Source organism: Microcaecilia unicolor, chromosome 8 (genome assembly GCF_901765095.1).
Source record: "Microcaecilia unicolor chromosome 8, aMicUni1.1, whole genome shotgun sequence".
NCBI lineage: Eukaryota > Metazoa > Chordata > Amphibia > Gymnophiona > Siphonopidae > Microcaecilia > Microcaecilia unicolor.
Window position 1 is genome coordinate 117,637,779 of NC_044038.1, and position 20,506 is coordinate 117,658,284.

Below are 20,506 nucleotides of genomic sequence, written 5' to 3' on the forward strand. Positions count from 1 at the left end.
GAAAACCATAACCAATCAATCTAACAAGCTTTCGCAAAGCTTTGAAAACACATCTCTTCAACAGAGCCTACAAAAGTCACCCTCAATGAAACGAATCATTCCTTAAACTACCCAAGTACACCTAAAACACCTCTCACACGACCTTACCTAACACCTTTCCATCTGAATTCCTCTTTCACCTCAGCTTATGATTGGCCACCTTGGCCACCTTTAAATCTAGACTGAAAGCCCACCTCTTTAACATTGCTTTTGACTCGTAACCACTCGCCTCCACCTACCCTCCTCTCTTCCTTCCCGTTCACATTAATTGATTTGATTTGCTTACTTTATTTATTTTTTGTCTATTAGATTGTAAGCTCTTTGAGCAGGGACTGTCTTTCTTCTATGTTTGTGCAGTGCTGTGTATGCCTTGTAGCGCTATAGAAATGCTAAATAGTAGTAGTAGTAGTAGTAATGTAACGACGTTCTCATTTCCATACTCTGTAAGCCACATTGAGCCTGCAAAGAGGTGGGAAAATGTGGGGTACAAATACAATAAATATATAAAAATAAATAAATATCAATTAAGAAAAACTGAATAGAGATGAGCTAGATTGTAAATACCATTCTGTATATCACTGGCATAGGAAATAAAATAAATCAAAGCATAATGTAGTTAGGGATAGATGCAAGAAACTGGTATGGATTGAACATGACACTGATAATGTGATTAAAAGCCCAGCACTGGATAGACGAAATAAGAGAGCTAGAAGCAATTCAGATGAGGTGTTTGATCCTTCAGTTTCTCTGTACACTACACCACCCAAACACAACTTAACATCTCAAGTTTTTCAACTGGGAAAAATACGGAAAAGAGGGTCCAATTCGGAAACACCATTTCAGAAGCAACAAATACTACCCAGATGGAAATTACCATATTACATGGCTAGAGGGGTCCACAAAACAATCAGGACAGAAATACGGACAGATATTAGAAGCAGAAATTAATTCCGATCTAAGAGATAATCAGAAGCTTATACCAGGTAAGATCTTTAATCTTTCAAATAGAAAATTAGACAAAAATGAAATTTCTGTATTACAAAAAGGGATGTCATTTGTTAGATTTCTTTAAGCTGACTAAAAAGTTGAAATTCATTGATTATTTTTCCAATAAAGCTATCTGCAGCATTTTTATGTCTATAATAAAGAAACACAGTACTTGGAACTTTCCTGGACTTACGAACCCTATGAGAAAAAAAACAAGAGACTCTTTTATAACCTTTTGAAAGAAGAAAAGAAGGCTATGGAATCACTTAAGAATGATCCAGGAATAGTTATTAAGCAAGCCAACCAAGGTGGTTGAATTGTTGTGATGAACAAAAGTGATTATGTGAAAGAGGTACACAGACAAGTCTAGGATACCAGATTTTATAAAGCTTTTTTTTTTTAACCTGGGGACCCCACCAAGGTAATGCAAAATAAAGTTTGATTAATTGTTAAATATTGTAAAAGAAGCTGGACACTTGACCAAGAATATGATTTTTTATATGTTTCATATAAAAGAGACCCAAAGAGAAAAGACACACCCAAATCACAAATGTTGAAGCACATAACAGGAAATGTAGATGGAAAGCGATGACCATAAATGCTCGCAGTCTAAGCAATGAAGTTCATGATCTTCAAGCCCTGATGTTGGAGGCAGACTTAGACGTTGTTGCAATCACAGAGACCTGGCTCAATGGTTCCCACGAATGGGATGTAAACATACCAGGCTATAATCTATTTAGGAAGGATAGAGAGGGGCGTAAAGGTGGAGGAGTAGCTCTATATGTGAGAAATGATATCACGGCAACTGAAATGACAGGCACCTGGGGAAAGGAAGAAGCGATATGGATCACCTTAAAAAGAGATGATAGAACCTCTGTCCACATGGGTGTTGTCTACAGACCTCCGACACAATTGGAAGAATTAGATAAAGACCTGATCGCAGATATTCAAAAGTTGGGAAAGAAGATAGAGGTGCTGTTGCTGGGAGATTTCAATCTGCCGGATGTAGATTGGAAGGTTCCGTCTGCGGAATCGGAAAAAAGTAGAGAGATTGTGGATGCTTTCCAAAGTGCTCTGCTCAGACAAATGGTCATGGAACCCACGAGGGAGGGAGCGACGCTGGATCTGGTGCTCACAAATGGGGATAGCGTGTCAAATGTCCGAGTGGGAGCCCACCTGGGCGGCAGTGACCATCAAACGGTTTGGTTTGATATGACGGCTGAAGAGGAGGGTGGCCACTCAAAGTCCTGGATTTCAAGCGTGCTGACTTTAGCAAAATGGGGGAATACCTAAGGAAGGCGCTGACGGGCCGGGAGGATGTACGAGAGGTGGAAGGACAGTGGTCCAGGCTGAAGGAAGCTATAAATAGGGCCACAAACCTTTATGTAAGGAAAGTAAATAAAAGCAAGAGAAAAAGGAAACCGATATGGTTCTCCAAGCAAGTGGCTGAGAAAATAAAGGCTAAAGAGTTGGCGTTCCAGAAATACAGAAAAACTCAAGATGAGGAACACGGGGAGGAATATCGGAGGAAACTGAAAGAAGCCAAGAGAGAGATACATCTGGCGAAAGCGCAAGCGGAAGAACAAATGGCTAGAAATGTAAGGAGGGGTGACAAAAATTTCTTCAGGTATATTAGTGAAAGGAGAGTGACTAAAAAGGGAATTGTGAGACTAAAAGATACTGCAAACCGCTATGTAGATAATGATGAAGAAAAGGCAAATTTGCTAAATAGATACTTTTGTTCTGTTTTTACTGAAGAAAATCCGGGAGAAGAACCGCGATGGTCTGGCAAAAGTTCATTTGAGAATGGAGTGGATATAGCACCGTTCACAGAAGAGAGTGTCTATGAACAACTTGAAAAGCTAAAGGTGGACAAAGCCATGGGACCGGACGGGATCCACCCCAGGATATTGAGGGAGCTCAGAGAGGTTCTGGCGGGTCCTCTTAAAGATTTGTTTAATAAATCCTTAGAAACGGGAGAGGTTCCGAGGGATTGGAGAAAGGCGGAAGTGGTCCCTCTTCACAAAAGTGGTGATAGGGAAGAAACTGGAAACTACAGGCCGGTAAGCCTCACTTCGATTATTGGAAAAGTAATGGAAGCGATGCTGAAGGAAAGGATAGTGAATTTCCTGGAAGAAAATGAGCTGCAAGATCCGAGACAACATGGTTTTACCAAAGGGAAATCGTGCCATACGAATCTCATTGAATTCTTTGATTGGGTGACCGGAGAATTGAACCGTGGACGTGCTATAGACATAATCTACTTAGATTTCAGTAAGGCTTTTGACATGGTTCCCCACAGGAGGCTCTTAAATAAAGTGGATGGGTTGAAGATGGCACCCAAAGTGGTGAACTGGATTAGGAACTGGTTGACGGACCGGCGCCAGAGGGTGGTGGTGAATGGAGTTCGCTCGGAGGAGGGAAAGGTGAGTAGTGGAGTGCCTCAGGGATCGGTGCTGGGGCCGATTCTGTTCAATATATTTGTGAGTGACATTGCCGAAGGGTTAGAAGGTAAAGTTTGCCTATTTGCGGATGATACTAAGATTTGTAACACAGTGGACACCCCGGAGGGAGTGGAAAACATGAAAAAGGATCTGAAAAAGCTAGAAGAATGGTCTAAAGTTTGGCAATTAAAATTCAATGCGAAGAAATGCAAAGTGATGCACTTAGGGAGTAGAAATCCATGGGAGGCGTATGTGTTAGGCGGGGAGAGTCTGCTAGGTACGGACGGGGAGAGGGATCTTGGAGTGATAGTATCTGAGGATCTGAAGGCGACGAAACAGTGTGACAAGGCGGTGGCCGTAGCTAGAAGGTTGCTAGGCTGTATAGGGAGAGGTGACCAGCAGAAGAAAACAGGTGTTGATGCCCCTGTACAAGTCGTTGGTGAGGCCCCACCTGGAGTATTGTGTTCAGTTTTGGAGGCCGTATCTTGCTAAGGATGTAAAAAGAATTGAAGCGGTGCAAAGAAAAGCTACGAGGATGGTATGGGATTTACGTTACAAGACGTATGAGGAGAGACTTGCTGACCTGGACATGTATACCCTGGAGGAAAGGAGAAACAGGGGTGATATGATACAGACGTTCAAATATTTGAAAGGTATTAATCCGCAAACGAACCTTTTCCGGAGATGGGAAGGCGGTAGAATGAGAGGGCATGAAATGAGATTGAAGGGGGGCAGACTTAAGAAAAATGTCAGGAAGTATTTTTTCATGGAGAAGGGTGGTGGATGCTTGGAATGCCCTCCCGCGGGAGGTGGTGGAGAGGAAAACGGTAACGGAATTCAAACATGTGTGGGATAAACATAAAGAAATCCTGTTCAGAAGGAAGGGATCCTCAGGAGCTTAGCCTTGAATGGGTGGCAGAGACGGTTGGGAGGCGGGGCTAGTGCTGGGCAGACTTATACGGTCTGTGCCAGGGCTGGTCGTTGGGAGGCGGGGATAGTGCTGGGTAGACTTATACGGTCTGTGCCAGAGCCGGTGGTGGGAGGCGGGGATAGTGCTGGGCCCTGAAAAAGACAGGTACAAATCAAGGTAAGGTATACACAAAAAACTAGCACATATGAGTTTATCTTGTTGGGCAGACTGGATGGACCGTGTAGGTCTTTTTCTGCCGTCATCTACTATGTTACTATATATCCAAGAATACCTATGATATACATATTACCTAAGGTCCATAAATCTTCACGGGAAGGCCTATTGTATCAGCATTAAGCTCGGTATTGGAACCTTTTACCAACATTTGTGAATGTATTTCTGAGACCCTTAGTTCCCCAGATTTCACACATATCATCAATATTCTTGATGAAACTGAAGTAAAAGAGGGTACAATTCTTGCCATATTGGACATTGAGTCCCTTTATACTATCCCCCAAACTGAGGCCCTGAACGTTGTAAGAGAATCAGTAAAAGACAGATCTTTACATCTGTGAATAACAACAGAATTAATTTGTCATGATCTTACCGTGACTTCTTTTTCCCTGATGCACACTGCTCCATTCTGGGCCTCTGTGGGATGGTGTCTCTTTGCCCTTCAATAGAACACTGCCCTGCTAGGACGCAAGCGTGTGCTGCAGTGGCAACTTCCCTGGGTGCGTCCGTAGTGACATCATGGGTCTGGGTGTATTTCACGGAAGCCGAGACCCTATTCCCATGCCTTTGCAACTCAGCTCTCCTGGCCTTGCCAAGTCCTGAGTTTCAGCCTCGCTAGATTCTGAGTTCCGGTCTTGCTAGTTCCTGAGTTCCAGCTCCACTAGTGCCTGAGTTCCAGCTCCACTAGTGCCCGAGTTGCAGACTTGCTAGGTCCTGTGTTCCAGCTTCATTAGTGCCTGAATGCCAGCCTCACAAGTTCTGGAGTTCCAGTATTGCTAGTTCTTGTGTTCCAGTTTTACTAGTGCCTGAGTACCAGCCTTGCTAGCTCCTGACTTCCAGCTTCGCTTGTTCTGGAGTTCCAGTCTTGCTAGTTCCTGTGTTCCAGCTTTACTAGTGCCTGAGTACCAGCCTTGCTAGTTCTGGAGTTCCAGTCTTGCTGGTTCCTGTGTTCCAGCTTCGCTAGTGCCTGAGTGCCAGCCTTGCTAGTTCTTATGTTCTAGCTTCACTAGTTCCTGAGTTCCAGCTTCGCTAGTGCCTGAGTATCAGCTTCGATAGTGCCTGAGTTCCAGAATACTGGGCTAGATGGGCCATTGGTCTGACCCAGTATGGTTATTATTATGGTCTTATGTCTCACTAGTTATTCAGTTCAAGCCTTGCCTAGTTTTTGAGCTAGTTCTGGAGTTCTTTTCTTTGGCTTCTGAGATTATCTGTCTGCTGCAGTTGGGCCTATGACTATGGGCCAAGGGCTCACTACTCTGAATCACAACATCATAAACTATTTTTATTTTGAAAGAGAATTTTTCAAACAAGTAAAAGGCACAGCAATGGGAGCCACTATGGCTCTATCAATAGTCAACTTGTACGTTGACAATTTTGAAGAGAAATTTCTAACAGACAGTTCTCTCATCCACCCATCTCTCCCTGTTTCTCACCTACCCTACCCTCTTCCTGTGAGATTATAATTGGAATGCTTTTGTGTTTTACTTCAAAATTCTGATATTTGTCAACATTTGCTCATTTTTTGAAAGCTAATCAAAAAATATATTAAGCTAGTCCAATAAAAAGGATAAAGAGTTTTTTCTCTGTTTTGTTTTAGTTCTATTTATTACTATTAGGGGAAATTGCCTTCAGAAACCCTAATAGGTATGTGTCCCTTTTATATGTCTCATTATGATTGATTTTTTAATACATATATATACCTATGATTTTAATTTAGGGGTCCTTTTACTAATTTGAGGCAAAATGGTGCCTGCGCTAGTGTCAGTGCATGTTTTTGACGTGTGCTGAGGCCCCCTTTTAATGCAGTAGGTAAACGGCTGTTTTTTTTTTTTTTTTTTAAAGCAATGGCCGTGCGGCAAGTGAAGCACTTGCTGCACAGCCATTTTGGGGAGGAGCACTTACTGCCACCCATTTAGGTGGCGGTAAGGGCTCCCGTGCTAACCCGGCGGTAACTGGGCAGCGTGTGGCACTGCCCAATTACTTCTTTTATATTAGAATTGTACACCACTTTGTTTGTTTTTGGGGTTTTTTTTAGTAAGAAAGGCGATAAATCAAACCTGCATTCATTAAAAAAAAGTTTTATGTCTTGTTCTAATTCTTTAGATCTTAAGAAGGCTATCAGTTCATTCAATAAAGAGAACAGCAACCTCCTCTGGTGTGAAGAAACCTGCAAACTGCACATTTTAATCCCATTAAGCTGCAAAATCCACAGCAATCTGAGTGAGGTTGATAGCAACATCCAGTTCCTGAAGGACCTACCCCTTCTGTATATTGACAGAGCTGGAGTTAAAGGAAGAGTCTACAAAAACAGCATTTACAAAATTTTTGATGAAGATCAAAGGGTACCATTCCTATTAAAACTACCCATTTCTAGATTAAAAACAAGGTAGAGCAATAGAATTAGATGACTCCGTAGTGAAAGGTTTACCTTGATTTCTTTTCTACATTTTTCATTGCTTGGTTGGGGGTGGTGCTGGATCTGGTGCTTACAAATGGTGAAAGTGTTTCTAATATCGGGATGGGTGTCCACCTAGGCAAAACTGATCACACAATATGATTTGACATAAGAGCCAAAATGGACTGTGGGCACACAAGACTCAAAGGAATTCTGTTTATAGATAAACACAAAGGAACCCTGTTTATAAGGAATCAATCCAAAGAAGTTTAGGGGAGATTAGGTAGCAACACCTGTAATTGGGAAGCAAAGCCAGTACTGGGTAGACTTCTACGCTCTATGCCCTGATTGTGGCTGATTAGATTTGAATGGGCTGGAGTGGAGCTTTTCAGGGACTTTGACAACAATTTCAGACATTTTAGAACAAGGCCAGTGCTGGGTAGACTTCTGTGGTCTAGGCCCTGAAAATGGCAAGGATAAATCAAAATCAGGTATACATATGAAGCATAACATACGTAATGAGTTTATCTTGTTGGGCAGACTGGATGAACTGTACAGGTCTTTATCTGCCATCATCTAGTATGTTACTAAAACGCTAGATTTCAAACATGCTGTCTTAAGTAAAATGGGATAGGGCAACAGATCATTGTATTAGGAAAGTAAACAAAATCAAGAAAAAAAAAAGGAAACATAGCCAGGGCTTTTTTTCTGCCGGTATGTGCTGGTATAGCGTACTGGCACATTTTTTTTTTTTTACCTGCTATCTTGCTGACTGTCTCCAAACTGTCCCTGCCACCCACATGCCCCAGCAGCTATTGAGTCCTTCCACATGTAAACAGTGGGCTCTGCTCAGATAGATACTTAGTTTATCTCTAAAGCAACAGTGGGAAGGTTTGCTGCATGAATGGATACTTTTGCTAGAACTGTGCCAGCTAGTTAATTATGCAGCCTGAGCAGCAGTTGGGAGTTTATTCACAGATATTTCTATTTGCTTAGCTGCCCAGCAATAGTCACATAAATTTCTGCTTTCTAATATGCTTATGGAGATGCTTATAATATTCTGCATACACCTTGTACTAAAGCTGCAACATCCTCTGTTATCTACACATGGGCTACTCTGAGAATGTCTAACAAGCCCTTTTCACTGCCTCCTAAGATAGCCACTGCAGTGTACATGCTTTCACTGCCCCCCTGAGATTTACTGTAGTATTCAGGGTTTTACTGTTCTGCTCTCTCTACTTAGGAGATTAGCATGCAGATAACCAGCATATAGAATATCACTGTGAAGACTCAGAACTCTTGAACCAAAATCTTCTTTAATGCAATTCAAACAAAGGGAAATATCTTACAGTTAGATGTGCTGGATAAGAGTCTCTGCCTTGCAGACTGGGAGTCTGTTCTCACCAGCTCATCTTGAATACCAAGGAAACTAGGAGTGAATGCTGTGAATACTTTTAAACTGGTAAAAACCTGGGCATTTGCAGTAGCTTGAAAGGGAGTATAACACATATACAGCAAAGTCAGCTTAGACAACCATGCTGCAAACTCACACTCAACCCCAAAATGGAAAGAGAAGGGGCTGGCTACAGCCCACATACACAGGGACACATTCCAGCCAATAGGAAAAGTCCCACAAGGCCTAGGAAACAGGGACAGGTGCTCAGGAAGAGCCTATCACAAGAGAACTACAATTGCATCACTTTGTAGTCCTACTTAAAGAGCACAGGACATATATAAACAACAAGCACTCTGCCTCCATGAATATGGTGGCAGAACATCACATAAGAGGTCCCAGGTACACATCACATCATAACCCTTTATATTGTAAAGTGAGCCCTCCAGGAATAGCAAAAAAAAATGTACAATGCATTATTCTTGCAGGTGTCATCTATATGTGGGTTCAGTAGATATACTTTAGTTTTTGGGGTGCTCACACTTTCCATCACAAGTGTACTAGTTAGAGCGGGATATGGGCCTGGGTCCCCTTCTCCACCTACTAGGCTACTTGGGATCTGCTTGCTTCTCTAAGAAGAATGGCTATCTGCAGTCTGGTATGTACTGTCACTTTCACCTCTTAGTGGGATGAGAAGGGATCAGTCATCACTGGAGGATTAAGGGGGGGGGACTTATGCCTTTGTCCCTCTAGTGGTCATCTGGTCAGTTTGGGCACATTTTTGGCAATTAGTCATTATTGAAATAAGGTGTAATCAAAAACGTCCTATTTTTTTGCCCTGGACATTTTTACAGTGTTTCATTATCGCAGAAAAACATCCAAATTGTAAGCCTGCCATAGTCCCACCCAAAAATGCCTCCAACACACCTCCTTGAGATTTAGATGAACTGCATAGAAAAATGTCTCAAAAATGAGTTTATAAAATAGTGATTTGGAAGTTTTTACAGAAAAAAAATTCCACCTGCCACTTTGTCCCATTTTTTGGATATTTTTCTGTTTTGAAAACGAGCTCCTTAACCTAGTAATAATGTATTTTTTTTTCTGTTAGCCACATTATTGCATTGTTGAATATGCTACTCCATTGCTCACATTGTATGAAATGTCTGGAACAACCAGTGCTGGATTCAGTAGTGAGGATCGCCTTCAGCAAGCAAAGCTTTTCTATACAACTTTGAAAGACATTCTGGAAAGTTCCCTGGATTGCAGAAACTGCTATAGACTTGTGGTTTATGATGGTGAGTAGCTCCCAAATCTACTATTAGGTTGACATGCTTCACTAGCTTTCTTTTGAAAATACATAACAATTTGCACACAGTACAGTAATCATATTAATAGTTTGGCTGGCAAAAAAACAGACCAGTGGCCTACTTAAATACATAAGTACATAAGTATTGCCATACTGGGAAAGACCAAAGGTCCATCAAGCCCAGCATCCTGTTTCCAACAGTGGCCAATCCAGGTCGCAAATACTCGGCAAGATCCCCAAAATGTACAAAACATTTTTTACTGCTTATCCCAGAAATAGTGGATTTCCCCCAAGTTCATTTAATAACGGTCTATGGACTTTTCCTTTAGGAAGCCGTCCAAACCTTTTTTAAACTCTGCTAAGCTAACCGCCTTTACCACATTCTCTGGCAACAAATTCCAGAGTTTAATTACATGTTGACTGAAGAAAATTTTTCTCCGATTCGTTTAAAATTTACTACGTTGTAGCTTCATCACATGCCTCCTAGTCCTAGTATTTTTGGAAAGCGTGAACAGACACTTCACATCTACCTGTGCAACTCCACTCACTATTTTATAGACCTCTATCATATCTCCCCTCAGCCGCCTTTTCTCCAAGCTGAAGAGCCCTAGCCGCTTTAGCCTTTCCTCATAGGGAAGTCATCCCATCCCCTTTATCATTTTCGTCACCCTTCTCTGCACCTTTTCTAATTCCACTATATCTTTTTTGAGATGCGGTGACCAGAATTGAAGACAATATTCGAGGTGCGGTCGCACCATGGAGCGATACAAAGGCATTATAATATCCTCATTTTTGTTTTCCATTCCTTTCCTAATAATATCTTACATTCTATTTGCTTTCTTAGCCGCAGCAGCACACTGAGCAGAAGGTTTCAACGTATCATCAACGACGACACCTAGATCCCTTTCTTGGTCTGTGACTCCTAACGTGGAACCTTGCATGACGTAGCTATAATTCAGGTTCCTTTGCACTTGCTCACATTAAACGTCATCTGCCATTTAGACGCCCAGTCTCCCCCTGCTTACACTATATATGTTATTCTATATGCTTTTACAATGACTTTCTATACTAATAAGCTTTCTGTTATACAAGCTTAACTGATTTTGTAAAAAAGAATGTTCACAGTGATCTTGAACAACATATGTTTGATAAATTCTTCCGTGACATAAACTAAGTAGATCTAGGTTTTACTATTTGGAGTTGATTTTCAAAGAGAACATAAGAATAGTTGTACTGGGTCAGACAAGTGCCAGCCAATAAGAAAAGTCCCATGATGTCAGCTAAAGGAGCTGTGATTGGCTGACAGAAACTTAGAGGGACTTAATGGAAAGGGAAGGACATCTAAGTACATAAGTACATAAGTACATAAGTACATAAGTACATAAGTAGTGCCATACTGGGAAAGACCAAAGGTCCATCTAGCCCAGCATCCTGTCACCGACAGTGGCCAATCCAGGTCAAGGGCACCTGGCACGCTCCCCAAACGTAAAAACATTCCAGACAAGTTATACCTAAAAATGAGGAATTTTTCCAGTCCATTTAATAGCGGTCTATGGACTTGTCCTTTAGGAATCTATCTAACCCCTTTTTAAACTCCGTCAAGCTAACCGCCCGTACCACGTTCTCCGGCAATGAATTCCAGAGTCTAATTACACGTTGGGTGAAGAAAAATTTTCTCCGATTCGTTTTAAATTTACCACACTGTAGCTTCAACTAATGCCCTCTAGTCCTAGTATTTTTGGATAGCGTGAACAGTCTCTTCACATCCACCCGATCCATTCCACTCATTATTTTATACACTTCTATCATATCTCCCCTCAGCCGTCTCTTCTCCAAGCTGAAAAGCCCTAGCCTTCTCAACCTCTCTTCATAGGAAAGTCGTCCCATCCCCACTATCATTTTCGTCGCCCTTCGCTGTACCTTTTCCAATTCTACTATATCTTTTTTGAGATACGGAGACCAGTACTGAACACAATACTCCAGGTGCGGTCGCACCATGGAGCGATACAACGGCATTATAACATCCGCACACCTGGACTCCATATCCTTCTTAATAACACCCAACATTCTATTCGCTTTCCTAGCCGCAGCAGCACACTGAGCAGAAGGTTTCAGCGTATCATCGACGACGACACCCAGATCCCTTTCTTGATCCGTAACTCCTAACGCGGAACCTTGCAAGACGTAGCTATAATTCGGGTTCCTCTTACCCACATGCATCACTTTGCACTTGTCAACATTGAACTTCATCTGCCACTTGCACGCCCATTCTCCCAGTCTCGCAAGGTCCTCCTGTAATCGTTCACATTCCTCCTGCGACTTGACGACCCTGAATAATTTTGTGTCATCGGCGAATTTAATTACCTCACTAGTTATTCCCATCTCTAGGTCATTTATAAATACATTAAAAAGCAACGGACCCAGCACAGACCCCTGCGGGACCCCACTAACTACCCTCCTCCACTGAGAATACTGGCCACGCAATCCTACTCTCTGCTTCCTATCTTTCAACCAGTTCTTAATCCATAATAATACCCTACCTCCGATTCCATGACTCTGCAATTTCTTCAGGAGTCTTTCGTGCGGCACTTTGTCAAACGCCTTCTGAAAATCCAGATATACAATATCAACCGGCTCCCCATTGTCCACATGTTTGCTTACCCCCTCAAAAAAATGCATTAGATTGGTGAGGCAAGACTTCCCTTCACTAAATCCGTGCTGACTTTGTCTCATCAGTCCATGTTTTTGTATATGCTCTGCAATTTTATTCTTAATAATCTAAACAACTGATTCATGTGGTGCAGTGCTTAGAGCACTGGCCTGGGAATCAGAAGGTGGCTGGTTCAAATCTCCCTTTTACTATTTTTTAATTTGGACGTCCCCAACTGCACTTGCATGTTTTTTTTTTCCTTCCGATTTTTGCTTTCTGCATGGGTCCGGGCAGCACCAACTAAACTAAATTTGCTCAGGGGACCTGCATACTGCTGTTATGGAGCTTGGGATGATATTTGAGGCTGGCATAGAGGCATCTAGGGGGACCAGTACACTACCAATGCTGGCCCCTCCCACGACTAAATGCCTTGGATTTGTTCGTTTTTGAGCTGGGGCGCTTTGGTTTCGATTATCGCTGAAAAACGAAAACGCCTAGCTCAAAAAACGCCCAAATCTTATTCATTTGCCCGGCACAAACCGTATTTTCGAACCTAAAGATAAACGTCCATCTTTTTTGAAAATACGATTCGGCCCGCCCCTTCACGGACCCGTTCTCGGAGATGGACGTTTTTACAAATGGGCGTTCGCGTTCGATTATGCCCCTCCACATCTTTTTTGAGATACGGCGACCAAAACTGAATTCAATACTCAAGGTGAGGTCGCATCATGGAGCGATACAGAGGCATTATAGTATTCTTGGCCTTATTTACCATCCCTTTCCTAATAATTTCTAGCTTCCTGTTTGCTTTTTTGGCAGGAGCAGTCAGAGTAGCAAAATTAAAACTGTTCAGAAACTCAACCTTATCTAGTTGACTAAAATAGTTGGTTTATCTGTTGTTTAACTTTATTGTGCATAATACATTTTAATCTTTATTGTTCACTTCTTTGGGCAGTGTATTTAAAAGCTAGGAAGGTGGTCTACAAATATGCTTAGTCAGACCAAGGTCCACTGAGCCAGGCATCCTTTCTGTGACAGTGGCTGCTTCAGGTTGCAATTATATGGCACATCCCCAAAAGTAGATCCATTTTCCATAATTCATCTCCCAAGTCTATCTGGCTAATAATTTGTTAGGAATATTTTGTTCATAGCAAGGGATAATAAATGTAATAGCATCAAAACTTGTGTGGCTAGACTTAAAGCATCCATTTGGCATCTGCACTTAGGTTGAGAAGTTTATCTAAGCAGCTAAATTTGAAAATCGTACCACAGATGCACCCCAACCCTTTTTTCTCTAGTTAAATCTGTGTTTATAGCTATTTTGTGCAGAAAGGTTTTTGCAGAATGTAAGGAGAGGAATTTTTATCCAGTTTGGATTATGATTTGATAAGTTAACAAGAAAAGATATCTAGTTAATTTTAACAAGAAATTCTGCCACATACTTGGTTAAGTTGGTGCCATGGAATATAGCAGCTATCTTAACCTCTTGAAAAGTCTATTAAAACTTCAACAAAATTCCCAGTAAACAGTATATATAACATAATGTCATCAGCATAAATAAATGCGAAAAATCCCATATCAGTTAATTTTACCCAATGAAGCCATTACAGTATTAAAAGGTATGGGTGAAATTGATGAATCCTAAGGGACTCCATAGTCTGGATCCTATGAGGTAGAATAAACCTCATTCATTTTAACCTGATATGCTCGATTCCTTAAAAATCACTGAAAAAGGAAAAGTCTATAGCCTGCTATTGAGATAGACATGGGGAAGCTGCTGCTTGCCCTGGGATTGGTAGCATGGAATTTGGATTCCTGCCAGGTACTTGTGACCTGGATTGGCCACTTTTGGAAACAGGATACTGGGCTGGATGGCCATTGGTCTGACCCAGTACGGCAATTCTTATGTTCATATGTTCTTCTCGTATAGCTGCATGGAGCACAGAGTATGTTGAACACATAAATCTCGGAACTCTGCTACAGATTCTTGTCTTGTGTCCTTGTATCTGCAGAGGTTGTTAAAAAGTTAGGCATGGGGTGGGATAACTAGGGGGAATTACTGTTTTTTGGTGTGATGTCTAGGTGGAAAATAAATCAGACTATAAACCAGAACCCTGTATTCTTCAGCAACTTGTGACAGAGCATGGAGTGTACAAGGAACACTCCACCACATGCTGTGTTTGTAGTTGGTTCTGTGTTTATTTCAATTGAAGCAATAAATAAAAACTCAGAAGTAGCTGGAGTTTAAAAATACACTGACTGCTGCAGGCCGAATATCAGGGGATTAATTTTTAACACACGCATACAAACAAGTAGATATTCAAAAGCATTTATAGTCAGCATCTGCTATTAACCCTTTAAGTACTTTGCATTTAAACTTTGCCTCTGGCAAACAGATAAAAGTCAAAATTTAATGACATAAAAAAGGGGCTAGGGATGTTATAGAGTGAAATTAAAATGCATGCAGATAGCACAGATATTTAGCCACTATCTGGACAACTTTATCTATATATGTGAATCACATAAAACATAAATCTAACTGTAAAAGAATAAAGTATCCATTTAAGCTTGACTGCTGATTCAGTGGCTCAACCTATAAGTATAGACTGCTTTATTGAGTTGGGATAGTACTGTAGAATTGATTAAAAAAGAAGATTCTTTGGTTTTGTGATATAGCTAAGCTCCCAAGTAAAACTATTAGCTTATTATCTGGAAGGTATTAAATGTTGAAGATCATTCTACAGTATTGGGAGTTATATTGGTTTAGACTTTATCTTTTGAGAAACAGATTAATATTCTTAGCAGAAGGTTCTATTTTAAGCTTAGACAGCTTCAAGCAATAAGAGCTATGTTAATAAAAGAGGATTTTAGATGAGTTGCTCAGGCTGTGTTACTGCCACTGTTGAATTATTATAACTCTCTTTATTCTGGTATCTTGGGAAAGCAGCTGAAACGGTTACAGTTAATGCAGAATACTGCTATTGGGATGATCTGCAATCTCAGACATTTGGATAGTGTTTCTCTAATCTATCAAGATAAATAAGTGCATTGGGGTCAAAATCTTTTGTCTCGTTTATAAATCACTTTTTGGTTCCAGTTCTATGGATCAGCCCCAGATTCATCTTGTGGGGGAATTCTTGATGCCAGCATCTTGAGGGGTGTCTTGTTATTTATAGTGTCACATGCAGTACCACTCTTGACATTGGGGAAGGAAGCTTCACTGGAGTCTGAGGGTAGGGCTATACCTCATCGCTTATCGGGGCGTGGATGTAGTTCCACTGAGCCAAGGCAGTCACAGACTCACTCGATTCAATCAGAGTACAGTGAGGATTCTGAATATGACCCCTCATGGGACTCAGAAGAAGACCTCCATTACTTCTCAGAGGAGGAGTCTATATAAATCTCCACCTGAGGGTCTCTTGTTCACTGGTTTCATCAAGGAGATGGCTTCTGCCATCCCATTGGAGACAGAGAAAGAGCCCAGAGCAGAGATGTGATCTGTTATGAACTATGAGTCACCTTCTATGGAAAGGGTCACAGTACTATTGCACCCTATCCTTAAATGTACACTGACAAAGAACTAGGTATCTCCCTTCTCAGTGCAGGTACAGCTAAGAAGGTGGATACACAGTATTGTATCCAGAAGGCTCCCGGATTCAAGAGGGCTCAACTGCCTTACTGCTCTTTGGTTGTCAAATCTGACATCAAATGAGCTGGGACTCATGCCTTGGCTCTCCCAGGTAAAGAGGCTCAGACACTAGATTTGTTTGGGGAGGAAAGATTTTCAGGTCTCGATGCTTATTGCCCATATCCAGTCCTATTACCTGTGCATGAGTTTTCACTTACAGTCTTTGCTACACAGTAGCAAGTCTCACGGATTCTCTCCCACAGGAGCAGGCCGCAGAGCTTTGCCAGTTGTTAGGTAGGAATTATTTGGCCAGGAGTGCATACATTTCTTTTGACATTGCGTCCAGACTCTCCTCCATGGGTATGGGGATGTGCAGACTCTCATGGCTGCATGTCTTTGAGCTGGAACCGGAGGTTCAGGAGAGGTTTGCAGACATACCTTGCTGAGGAGACAATCTTTTGGGGGATGAGGTGGAGGAGGTCACTGACCTCATAAAGAAACATACTGACACCATCCAAACTTTATCTTGGCACCCTCTAGCTGCAACTTCTTAACCTCGGAGGTTTTCAAGTGGGCCTAGGTGGCATCCCTACTACTCTGAAAGGTGTAGGTTTCCACTACCTTTTCGTTCTGCCCAGAACCCTGAGGCCCAGCATTCTCAGCCTCTCATCCTGACCTTAGAAGTCCCACCTGGCTCCTCAGTCAAAGCAAGGGATGAGTTTTTGACTGGATCCTGGAGAGCATAGCTGCACTCCAATTAACCATCCCAGATGGCCTACTGGTAAGGGGGAAGCTACATTTTAACCATCACAGGTGGACCCTTGTAACCTCCGACCTGTGAGTTCTGCAAATCTTCCATCTTGATTACGCCTTGATTTGACATCAAAGACCACCAAATTGCCCACCAAGAGCATCGTTCATCAACTGTCTGCACAAGCAGGTACTTGTAGAGGAAATCTCCACTCTTCTAGAAGCCAGTGAGGTTGAAACTATGCCACCAGTGGAAGAAGGAAGGGATTCTATTCCAGGTACTTCTCTGTGCCCACAAAAACAAGGGCCAGAATAAATTCCTGGTAAAAGAAAAGTTCAGGATGATTTCCTTAGGCACCTTCTTCCCATGATTCAGGAAAAACATTGGATATGCTCCTTTGACTTAAAGAATGACTATACCCACATTTTGATACTTCCCAGTCGCAGGAAGTATTTCAAATTCCAAATAGGGAAACATCACTACAAGTATCGTGTTCTGCCTTTTGGCCTCATGTCAACTCCCAGAGTATTCACCAAGAGGCATATTTTCAAAGCAAACAGGGAAGAGAGGAGAAATGCTGGACATGGATGGAGGGGAGGGAAGGAGATGCACATGGAGAGGAGAGAGGAGAAAGGCATTCCCCTGTGGCCCCAACAGGCACAGGACCCAGCCAGCACACAGTCTGCAGTGCTCTCTGAAAAAAACAAGCCACCACATGCATGCAAATTTTGGAAGCTGAAGCCCAGCTTCTCATGTAAAATAGATATGTTTAAATGTACAGTGTAACAGTGTAATGGTGGTGGTGAGCTTCTGGGTGGGGGTAGGTTCTTCACTGCCTAAGGGGAAATGTTATATTTAATCAAATATACCTTCCCCCCACCCAAGCAGTGAAGAGCATACCCCCACTCAGAAACCCACCAACAATAAATTTTAATGATGTTGGGTTTCTGGGTGGGGGTGGACTCAATGCCCAAGTTAAAATAATAAAAAAAGGTTCTATATTTTTTTATGTCTGTTATAAAGCAAAGTTTGAAGGATATATGCCATTGCTGTAATTATATTGCAGGATCTTGTCATGTGTATTGAGATGGTTGGTCAAGTTTAAGATATGGGATAATGTAACTGGTTTTTTTTTCCATTATGTATTTATGTGATTTATATTGATGCATGGCAGCTGTTGGGCAGACTACATAGAAATCCATCATCAAGTGCATTCTAAGGCATATTATTTTGTAGTGTCCCAAGAAACACTACTAATACCTATATGTACAGTGCCCATCCATATTAGTTCTGGGCCTACCCAAAATGTCAGGTCTGGCTTCGCCACTGTCATGCTGCTAGTGGTGGTGGGGGGACAGGTATGGAGAAGGAAGAGAGAGATGCTGGACTTGCAAGACCCTATTTGAAGAACTTCAGGCCTAAGGAGAATGAATTACCTTTTCTTTGAGTCTCTTTAGTTACACCTCAAAATATCCTTACAATTTAGAAAATAAATGCCCCAGTACCTGAAAACAATTATAACAACAGGTCTCAGTCTAGCTGAAGCCCTAGTATTTAAAACATCCAAACTTTAGGAAGCATCCAGCTGATCCACAGAATCTTGCTTTCTTGCAGGTGGAATGGGCTCCAAGGGGCTCTTCAGAATTTCAGTTAGATATCTTTTAAGCATTTATTTGGGAGAAATCAAAGGGAGCTTGTAAAAATTTATGGCAAAGATTATACTAACTTCTCACATTTTTCAAGGCCTCTGCCTTATTACATAAAGCCATATTGTCCGTAAATAAGGGAACTTCCAAAGACTGCATTTTCTAGCTCATTCAAGCATTCTTTAATCTTAATTATCTCTGTCTTATTTTCTTAAAATCTATCTGCAGTCTATCATTATTATTATTATTATTATTATTTATAGTAGTAATAAATAATAATAATTGTTATAATCATATTCCCCAATAAGGGGAAGGAAAGGAGTTTGGATTTAGCCCATACTCTTTTTAGGAGTAGCTTGAAGTTATATTCGGGTACAATATATAGTTTCCTATCCCTTGAGTGCTTATAATCTAAGTTTGTACCTTAGGCAATGGAGGGTTAAGTGACTTACCAAGATCACAAGGAGCAGCAGTGGAATTTGAGCCTGGCTTCCCTTTTATTAGCATGCTGCTCTATTGGGTTACTCCTCCACTTCTCCCATATTTCCAAGGTGTATTGCTTTTGACAAGCTAATTAAAATTCAAAAGATGATTCACAAACAGGTCTGTCATACTTAGTGGTCCTCTTTCTGCCTCAGTACCCAGCACACCAACATCTTAGAGGGTCATGGCATCTATTCCCCTGTGACCTTCTAGACCTGGAACTGCAGTAATCTACCAAGCTCCTCTACTGCCACCTGCAGTGAGCCCAGTACAGAACCTCTGCTCCAATCTCTCCTCCTTGAACTGCTGTCTCACTGATGGCATTGGTAAGCATCTGAATGGCTGAAGCGGTGAGCTGGGACCACTTGCTGCTCCAGGCTAAGAAATGTATTCAGCCAAAAATCCTCCTGGTCCTCCTGTCTCTAGAGGTGGTTCTGATGAGAACACTTCAGAGCAAATCATCTGGGATCCAGGAAGCTCCACAAATTGATCCATCGGGTCCATGGAGGTAACTGAACATGGTTCCAAGGAATAAACCATGATCTTTCCTTTCCACATGACTACAGATGACAGGAAAATTTAAGAAACAAATAAGGAAATCCTGGGCATCTTGGTTCTTCCCTTTGATCCTAATATTTTTGAACAGGTTTTAGAGCATGTTTTAGAGCATGTCTCTTAATGTTATGTCTCATATTGTTGTTATAATGTCTCATGTTGTTGTGCTGTTACATGTTGTACTGCAAAAGCATTGTGCATGTGGTACACAAATAATACATCTTCTGGTTTCTTCTAGATGGTGCCACTTCTGAGGATGAAGCCCAGAACACACATTTCCTTTCCCAAGAGATATTATGGCACATGCAGCAACAGACAAAGGAGGAATACTCCTTCTTAGAGAGGAATAATCCTTCTACTGCCTCTTCAGAGTCAAAATTGATGCTGAGTTATTGTGAATCCCTTCCTTCTTTGCACAATAATGCCACTTAAGGATAAATTTTCAATACAACACTTAACAGCAAAAGTACATTTTATTCCACAAAATCCCAGCTGATTTTCAAATGCAATTTATGTGTGTACATTGTGCTTTATTATACTACTACTACTTAACATTTCTAAAGCGCTACTAGGGTTACGCAGCGCTGTACAATTTACATAGAGGGACAGTCCCTGCTCAAAGAGCTTACAATCTAGAAGACAAGTGAACGGTCAGTCCGATAGGGGCAGTCAAATTGGGGCAGTATGAGACTAAAGTATGTATGCACCGTTACATGGTATTGAACAATGGCATAAAGTATGCGTTACTGGTATGTCTGTTATGTGCAAATGTTTTAAACTTCAATTACATTCCTACTTTTCAACCACATTTTTACAATGTCTCTTTTTAATGCAAAATAATTGGTTGGAACATCCTGGGTTTAGGCACAGACACAGAGGACAGTTCTAAAATTTAGGCATCCATATTTATGTACCAGTATGTAAATGTTTAGAATAGAAGTATTGGGCACAGCAAACAGGAAAAACCTCTACGTAAAATGTACAAGCACAAAGGAGTAGAGACTGGCCGAAGGACAATCCAGCACAGAAGATGGTGCTTTAAAGATGCTTTATTTGCTGCTTGGATACAAAGGACCCAACACGGT

The 20,506-nt window shown here is 41.5% G+C and overlaps 1 protein-coding gene across 3 annotated transcripts in view; it reads left to right on the plus strand.

Annotated features, from left to right (window-relative positions):
* Positions 1-20,029, plus strand: part of TMEM173 (transmembrane protein 173) — a 198,816-nt gene extending 178,787 nt beyond the window's left edge. For all 3 annotated transcript variants that reach the window (XM_030213073.1, XM_030213072.1, XM_030213074.1), the window contains 3 exons: positions 6,718-6,956; positions 9,511-9,697; positions 19,660-20,029. In XM_030213073.1, the coding sequence (XP_030068933.1) occupies positions 6,718-6,956; positions 9,511-9,697; positions 19,660-19,853 (620 nt within the window). In that variant the 3' untranslated portion in view covers positions 19,854-20,029. The remainder of the gene's footprint in view (positions 1-6,717; positions 6,957-9,510; positions 9,698-19,659) is intronic.
* The last annotated feature ends 477 nt before the right edge of the window (positions 20,030-20,506 follow it).